This window comes from Nematolebias whitei, chromosome 2 (genome assembly GCF_014905685.2).
Source record: "Nematolebias whitei isolate Nwh7 chromosome 2, NemWhi1, whole genome shotgun sequence".
Lineage (NCBI taxonomy): Eukaryota > Metazoa > Chordata > Actinopteri > Cyprinodontiformes > Rivulidae > Nematolebias > Nematolebias whitei.
Genome location: NC_056499.1, coordinates 14,398,855 through 14,407,868, shown reverse-complemented (window position 1 = coordinate 14,407,868; position 9,014 = coordinate 14,398,855). Strand labels below are relative to the sequence as shown.

The 9,014-nt window shown below is 41.8% G+C and overlaps 1 protein-coding gene across 1 annotated transcript; it reads right to left on the bottom strand.

Annotated features, from left to right (window-relative positions):
• Positions 1–54: 54 nt before the first annotated feature.
• Positions 55–8,026, bottom strand: LOC119425685 (talin-2). The gene is made up of 17 exons (XM_037693231.1): positions 7,949–8,026; positions 7,552–7,665; positions 7,085–7,219; positions 6,549–6,677; positions 6,224–6,326; positions 5,733–5,941; positions 5,316–5,435; positions 4,810–5,007; positions 4,583–4,722; positions 4,056–4,149; positions 3,772–3,861; positions 3,566–3,688; positions 3,349–3,492; positions 2,403–2,564; positions 2,045–2,185; positions 1,102–1,283; positions 55–235 (listed from the first exon to the last, which is right to left on the bottom strand). Exons 3-17 carry the CDS (start codon positions 7,205–7,207, stop codon positions 55–57), a joined length of 2,139 nt encoding a protein of 712 aa, XP_037549159.1. The 5' UTR covers positions 7,208–7,219; positions 7,552–7,665; positions 7,949–8,026.
• Between the last annotated feature and the right edge of the window lie 988 nt (positions 8,027–9,014).

The following is a 9,014-nucleotide window of genomic DNA, read 5'->3' as shown; positions in this document are numbered from 1 at the left end:
CAGCCAGCAAAAGAAAAGAAAGATAAGGTACACAACAGAAACGGCTGACGTCTCTCAAACGACTAAAGATATCAGAATATGTTGGGAAGATGTGGAGCTTACCTCCAGAGAGATGTCGTCCCTGCTGGGTAAGTTCTGGCTAACAACTGCCAGAGAGGCCTGCTCAATGTCCCGGATACATTTGTTAATGTTATCAATTGATGAGTCACACTCCCGCTGGCCAGGGGCCTTGTCCCTGAAAAATGAAACAAGAAAAGAAAAAGAAATAAAAAGCAATGAAATCGCTTGAGATGAGCGATGACGGATAGCGAGAATTATACACAGGACGAGAGCAGAGACAGGTTTAGGTATTATAAACATCTTTTCTTTGGGATTTATCCTCTCAGTGCTGATTATGAAGGGTCTTGTCACTGAGCAGGGACATCAAGCTGGGCAGCCAAATTAGCTTTGAAGCCTCAGAGCGGCCTGTGGTTCCAGCCTAATGGGCAAAATGAATTTGTTAAACATCAATTTTTAAGCAAAGTGGGACAGCGAAGCAAACCAAAGCATGACCCCGTCATTCTGTTTAATGAGACGTTATGAAACTGACTTTTGCAGGATGGAGTCCACTGCCAGTTTTAGTCTTTGGCACCAAAGTGGATCACTGAATCCTAATAAAAGCCTGGGCCTCTGTACCAGCACTGAATTCGTAGTCTGCGATAAGAGCATGGGAGCTGAAAGAAGAGCTACACCGGCTGTGTGTGAATGTTAATGTGCAGATGTGCCGAGACAAGAGGGAACCTTAACATTCAGTGCAATTGATGCTGGGGATCAAACCCCTCATGGACATCCCTGCTGTTTTGAACAAGGACAGGGCAAAACTGTGCGAAAAAGGAGATTAAATGTGCAAATTGAAGAGGTTTAAAAAATACAATTTCCTCACAGGATGCAGCAAAAATTTGTGTGAGAAACAAAGTCAACTTCACAAAATCATAGTTTTGTCTGCACTTGTTGACCTTCATCATTTACAACAACTTGCACAATTAGAAATGAGCAAAGCAGAGTAAAAGTTAGTGTGTTTAATATCGTTAATTAAATCTGAGATGTGCCTCCCATTCTAACCTGATGGCTGTGATGAGACTCTTGATGGAGTCAGAGACCGTGCGAGAGTGACCAGCCAGAACGGACCACGTTGGCGGGTCCTTGGGGTTGATGACCAACAAGCGTGCAGTTCGAAGCAGATGGATAGAGCTGTCAAGCATAGACCGTGCTGATTGGAGGATGGGTTCCTGTGCTGCAGAGCCCTGAAAAAAATCAACACCAGGTAGCTTGTGAGCATATATTTATTACATTTCAAGGTTATTACATGTAGGTGATTAAATACATTTCTGAGGTATAATAATTCACTTGAATTACATTCAATTAAAAATACTTTATTAATCCCAAAGGGAAATTAAGTGTTGTCATAGCTCATCATCCTGTTTTCATTCAAGAGTTGTTATAGATTCTGATAGCTGTGGGCAGGAAGGATCTCCTGCAGCGAAGCCGAAGAATCTGACCACAGATACCGATCTGTCCATCCGGATCTAGCTTGCTGTCAGATCTGGCGGGCCTCTCGGTTCTCCCGCTGTTACGAGCCGAGTTTCCCACCAGCTCCAGGAACTCGGCAGTCAGGTACTCGAGCACCGCCACCAGGTTGACGGGAATTCATCCACGGCATCTCCTTTTCAACACATTTGAGATGTGGGGCTGTAGTTGAGGTATTTTGAGCGTCTGATATGTTAATCAGCTGCTCCTGGTTGTTAAAAAAACACCTTGTTGTCATGGTTACGGATCATAATAAATGTAATAAAAGTAAAAAGTTTTCAGCAAAAATCCTTCCAGCTGCGCAACATCCAATACCAGATAAATAATCATCTGAAAAAGCAATTTACATCCAGAAAAAAAGAGGAATTAAAGTTTTCAAAAGCAATAAATCAGAATGAATGTAACAGAGCTACTCCAACATGCAGCCACCCCCATGGGCGCAATTCTAAAACCATAATATCATACGTTAACGCCACACCTCATTGCTGATTTGAGCTGGGATACTGGCAAATTCAGGGTTTGAAGCAAATGTAGTGAGGTTTTCCACCGCCTCGATCAGTGGACCCGTGGCAACTCGACATCTGTTTCGGTTCTCCTCTGAGAAATCTCCATCTAAAGCCTGGAGAGCCACAAAGAAAGAACATCACAAACAATTAAATTATTAAAGCTGTGTTGCTGTGGTACTTCAAACGTAGTCAGGAATAAAATAAACTGCTAAGAAATATTTGAGCTAAATGTTTTTCAAGAGCTAATGTGACTTACAAATAGAGCATTTACTAAAACAAATCAAAGGCTTGTGCTGTTTAAACAAAACTCTTGTCAGACTGAAATCCTACCTTGATGGTTTTGACCAGGTTAGCTGTGGTATTAGCAACCTCCTTGGCCGACTGAACAAAGTGCCTTTTAGCAACAGGATTAGTTGTTTTGGAGGAGGCGAGACGGCAGGCATTGCACAATGCCGAGGTGTGCTTAGCAACAATTGTGGCTGCTGAGAGCACCTGTCACGTTATAAACAATAAAACAAAGAATGAGAATGAGATATTTGACCTCATTAATTTGGTAATGCAACAATCATGTGCTTAATACCTTTGTAGAAATCATGACTTTATAGAAATGACAGAATTGAGAGTCTTAAAAGTGCACTTTTAGCATGTTTATTTGCTTAACAGTAGAGTTTAGACAAAACTTGAGTTAAAAAAAAAATGAAATCACAGTAAAAGTCAAATCTAGGTTTCACTGCAAACAGAATTTGTGAAAATGTGCTGCATGTTTTTGGAAGTATTTCTAGTTCGATATTAACTGTGATGTGGTGTAAGCAACTGATTGTGGTATAGAAACTGAGTTTATAGAGGCATATACAGTAAATGATCCAAATGATGCTTGTTTCCCATAAAACTGTCAGGAAAATTACAGCTGACAGTGATGTTAATCTAAATGTCAGACTTCAATGAACGGTGAGGGACTCTGCATACACACCAGTTAAATGTTTGGACAATTAAACTACAACTTTGCCCATTTCCGTTATCCGTTTGTATGAAACCGTACCCATAATTTATTTTTTTCTTTTTATTTTACCTTTATTTTTCCAGGTGAAATGTTTGCAAACTAGTTCTCATTTACAAACATGACCAGGTAATAATCAGAAGTCGTTTCATCATAAGGACAGAAGAATCTGTGATGCATTTATTATGTTGTAAATCTTTTCTTTTCAATATGGGGCTATAATATAAGGCTATTTGGGTGATGTGGTGTAAAAACAGAGAGATTGGTGAATGAATGCACCTGAGAGGGGCTGCTCTGTGGGTCCACAAGGTTCTGACAAGCCATCTGGATAGCCTGGTTGGCTTTGGCAAACTGGATGGGATCCACCAGCCCCTGGTGTCCCGCCTGACTGCTGGGATCAGACACACCCACCAGGTAGGAAGCCTGAGGAAACATCACACTGGTCAGCAGCTTGAATCACCATCACCAGCTCATGCACTGCGAGCGTTTCCTCCACCTGTCCTGCAGCTTCAGTGAGGCCACACAGAGCTTTAGAGGCTGAGCCCACACAGTCCCCAAACAAAGACACGTCTCCGGTCTTACAGTTCTGAGAAATGCCGGCCATGGACTCTCCGAGGACCTGGACAAAACGTCAGAAAGATGATCAAGTGGTTGGGTGGGCTCAGTTCTCTGATCATTCAGATGTTTGATCTGAAGGCCCACCTTTGAGTTCTCCATCACGCTCTCGATGCAGTCGAAGTAAGAGAGGTCATTGACCGGTTCGCTGGGGTTATCCAGCATTTTCCTGACAGCCTGAGTCAAAAACAAGTAAAGAGAGTTTTACAGAACATTTCAGGAATTCATTATTTTAGGACAATTATTTCTGGTTAATACTAGACCACAGCAGTATGTCAAATATTGAGAGAGAACATGGCAAATGATCCAAGAATAAAAAGAACTGACAGGAAGTTGTTCCCATCTGATCACGTGGTGAAAGCTTTGTTTACCTCCAGCTCTCTCAGGGCGTTGTCGCACTCTTTCTGGCCGGGCGCCTGCTGTGTACACAGTGTGATCAGCTGGTTGATGCTGTCCGTCACGGCCCTGAAACACACAGGAGCATCTTTAAAAGAATAGAAATTCAAAGTACTTTTTAATAAGATGACATTAATGTGTGTAAGAGCATGCACTCAAGACTGCACTGCACAAAACTACATCTTCAATGGTGCAATTTATCAGTCAGTGTTGGAAATTGTTTTGTTTCGATACGTCTGTTGAAAGTATCAAAGAATACTTTGTTTTTACTTTTTTTTACATAAAGTTCTGTCAGAATACACCTCAAACAGACTATGGGAGCAGATGCCTAAAAGCATTTGCATGAGAACATGAACGTCACACCAGATCACGCATGAACTAAGGGAAACTGTTCAACAGGTGCAAAAGTTTAGACTAATTGCATTCCAGCGTGATTCTCCATTCCATTAAAGAATATTTTTTAAACTTGAAATTCTCAAGCTGTGCATGTGCACGTATGTACCTTGCAGCAGCAGCTAGCAGGTTTTTGGCGTTCGCTGCTGCTGGGTCCACAGACAGACTTTTTGCAGCCAGCAGTAGTTTGCTGGAAGCCATGGAGATGTTCTTCAGGTTACCAATCACCTGCACCTGGTCATCCTTTTTCTGAAACCATCACGGCATCAAACTGTAAATTTGTGTTTCAAACAAAGTGTGACAATATTGTAGAAGTGGTTTAAAATGAAAACCAACCTGTGTGTGCCCAGCCATCTCTATGCCAGCATCCAGGAACTCATCAAAGTCGTGGCTGAACTTCCCAGAGGCCTCGGCCAGCTGGTTGCTGGAGCCTCTAGAGGCGTGGACCACCTCCCCTGCTGACTGGTTCAGGCCAGCAGCAGTTTGGGTCAGCTCATTCTGGGCTTCCTGAAATGTTTTGGAGGCTGTGGGGATCTGAAGAGTGCATGAAAAATGAACAATTTGTGGTGAAAGACAAACCAGGCAAGAGGCTATGGAGGACGGAATGTGACAAAATTAAATAAATAAATACACAGTCATGAAATGTATCATTTAATTATTAAATACATCATTAAATCATTAAATATACAATTAAATTACTTATTTCATGATTTATTTATTTATTAAATTTTGTCACATTCTGTCCTCCATAATAGGCACAAGCAACATGTTGCATTATTATTTGAATATCTAACAAAGCTGCTGAAACATGTCAAGACAGAGCCAGATCTGTGGAGACTCACAGTGTCTATCAGAAGTTTCTTGCTGGCCTCTCCGATGCTCCTTAGAGCCATGTCGACATCCTTCTGGCCAGGCAGACAGTTGACGCAGTTATTCAGGGAGTGAGAGACAGCTTTGGCCACCTGAAACACACAGTGGGGCCACAACACAGGGTTTACAGAGGTGAGCAGAGGTGACCCAGCTTGGCTAAATGTCTGTGCGTAATTTTCATGAGCAGGACAATTTAACAGGAAATGCAAAAGGAGATAGGAGCTTGTAAATTAGAATCAGCAACACATATTCTGCTCTACAATCTCATCACATCACCCTTGAGAAACTTCAATGAAGTCCAACTGAGCCTTCCATATATCCATGTTCATGTGAAAAAGGACAGCATTAAAACAGACAACACTCCCCTGATGAAACCCCAACGCTCTCACCTGTGCCAGCATCTGCTGACTCTCAGTGTCTCCCGGGGAAATCAGTGCCTGCTTGGCCTCATGAATTAGCAGCGCTGAGCCCTCCATAACGTCACGAGCTGAGTCTAGCATGGCAGCTGCAGCCTTGGGGTCTGTGGTGGAGGCAGCAACTCCCCGGGCTGCCTGGGCCAGTGTTTTCAGGGCCTGGGCTGTCTCTCTGGCAGCTATTCCTACAAACAGGAGCACATAAATGTGAGTTTCTCTAGAGAATCCATTCAGATCGAGGTGAATAAGGTAAAACTTTATGGTTCCCTGCATTGCAAGATGAAATCAATAATGTGCACTGACAACAGATTAAACAAAAATCGTCCACGTTTTTTGGGTTTATACATCAGATAGTCAAATTATTTCTGTTACATTTGGAAAACAATACACTTTCTAAAAACTTAAGGGTGCAAAAGTTCTTTAGAGTTGCACGATTTTACAGAAATCAGAACGTTAGCAGAACCAACCAGTGTAATGCTCATTTCCTTGGGCAGCACACGTAAGCAGCTGAGCCATGGAGGATCCCACAGACTTGGAGGTGCTGCCCAGATCCTGAGCACACTTCTCCAACTAAAGTGGAGAAAAACCACAACAGACACTTTATCATTCAAAAACTAACAGACTATCATTCAAAAACTAAACAACTGGCTGCAAAATAATCTATTTCAGTTCAAAGCTTTTGCACTTAGATTTAATTTCCACTGTATCCTCAAATTCAGTACTACAGTAATATGCTCACGATTAAAAAAAAGAAAATTTAAGGACATGTTTTTGGACTTCAGTGTCTCTTACCGATTCTCCAGGAAGAGGTTTGAGTTGAGCATTCGCCGCGGTCATCTTAGCATCCTGCAGTTCACTTCTCAGGGTCTGGATGGCTGTGAGCGCAGAGTCGATTTCCATGGGGCCACAAGCCTCATGAGCCTAAAGAGTAAGAGCCCACTGCCAGGATTAGTTCACATTTACAGTTAACACTTACCGTATTTTCCGGCGTACAAGTCGCATCTTTTTGCATAAATTGGCAAGTCATGCGACTTATACACCGAAGCGACTAATATATATTTTTCCATATTCATAATGCAATTTTTGACTGATGCTTTAAATTTTGATTCATAAACATTACCAGTGGCAGTCACTAAAGGGCCCTCTAGGCTTTTATATGTTTGTTCTAATTTTTGTGCGTCATGATTTTCACTACAAGGCTTGTTATAAATAACTGACAGAACTAAAACTTTTTGAAATAAACTAGCTGTAAACTTGCTGTCTTGTGTAAAATACAGTGTTTGTTTATGCATAAAAATGCAACGTGCAGTTGTTTTTTTGCGCTCTACCTTCTGAGCAGACGTCCTCAGCTCAGCCAGGCAGGTGGCCAAGTTTTTGGCACACTGACCCAGTTGCATGGCTGCGGCCTGGTCTGTCACTGTGGGGACGGACGACTTGGCAGAGGTCACCATCTTACTTCCAGGCTGCAGTGATATGGGGGGGGGTAACAAAACAAAACAAAAAATCCTTACATTGATTAAAATGTCTAAAAATATGTTTAGCCTAAAGAAAACTTTTATTTGGACAAAAATAATATAAAATCTGCAATGTTTTAAATGTACTACAAAGGTATGTTCTTTAAATTTCATCTGACTCCACAAAAAAAATGTTTTGGGCCTATTTAAACGAGTCCCCAATGACACAAACATTATTTATAATTTCAGCCTGGTTCCCAATGTAGGGCTGAAGTTACTTAGAGATTGAGAACAAGGTTCATCTAGTCTCTGTCCAAATAAAGTAAAAAAAAGTGCTGCACCTGCAGGAAGTTTTGGCTGGCAATGATGAGGGCCAGCTGTGCACTGAGGTCCTCTGGTTTGGCCTGGCTGCCTCGTACTCCTTGGACGAGCTGCGGGATGTGATCTGCTACAGCCTTTACACACATAAACACACACATTTACACACATAAAACACACACATTCAGAATGCCGAAGTTATTACAGTCACAGTGGAGACTTCCAAAATGAAAAGCCTCAGTGCTAAATCCTTCTGTTATTCAACTCTGCACACTCAAGCAGTTTCTGATGCACAGAGAAACCAAGCAGCTAATATAAGGTGAATGGAAATGGATAGTCAACTATTAGCTTGACAAAGAAAATGGTGGCAAACTACAACACATCAGAGAGAAACAGGGTCTCACGATCTTCAACCCTCACCTTACAGCTCTGCACCAGCTGCTGGTGAGCTGCTGTGTTCTTGTTGGACGCAGCAGCATTTTGAGCGGCGGCGATGGTCTGCGTGGCTGCGGCCGCCGCTTGCTTGGCAGCATTCTGAGGAGTCAAACAAACAGACATTTTTAACTGGTTCTGTAGACAATGCTGATTGAGTCAGAATGTAAACGTTCTATCATTAAACACAGGTTTAAAGTGCTTATAGTTAAGAGTCCTGGTATTTCCCAACATGGGGTTGTGCTATCTTGACTGATGCCAAGTCATCCATCACTTCTATCTTCCATGGTTGGATCAATATTAGGGATATTGGCATGTTTTCTGGGTGTGTATGTAGATTAGTGTATTTGACTGTAACCTCAGTGCTGTATTTTCTTTTTTATTTAAGTTTTGTTTTTTTTAACCCCTCCTGCTTGGTCCCCTGCCTGGCTGTATTCGATAGATTCAAACCAGTGACTCTGACCCTTTTAGAGGATGTGGTCGGCCATATTAAGCCATCACGTTCTCCTCGTGACCTTGTCCCCCCTCGTCTTTTAAAATAGTTGTTTTCCAGCGTCAGGCAGGTGATCCTTGCTGTTATCAATAACAGTCTGTCCTCAAGTGTTGTCCCAATAAGTTTTAAAGATGCGGTGGTGCAGCCCCTGCTTAAAAAGCCTAGCCTAGACCAAACTGTCTTGGTTAATTTTAGGCCCATCTCCAAGCTGCCTTTTATTTAAAAAATTTTAGAAAAAATTGTGAATTCACAAGTAAAATGTTTTTTAGATGAGCTCAATATTCTGGAGGTTTTTCAGTCTGGCTTCAAAACTCGCCACAGCACAGAATCAGCTCAGTGTTTTTAATGATATTCTTACGGCCAATGATTCTGGTGAACATGTGGTTAATGTCCTGCTCGACCTAACTGCCGCCTTTGATACTGTGTGGACCATAACATTTTAATATCACACTTCACAATATGTGTTCTTGATTTTATATGTACAGCACTTTGTTGCAGCTGTGGTTGTTTTAATGGGCTTTATAAATAAAGTATTATTATTATTATTATTATTATTATGAG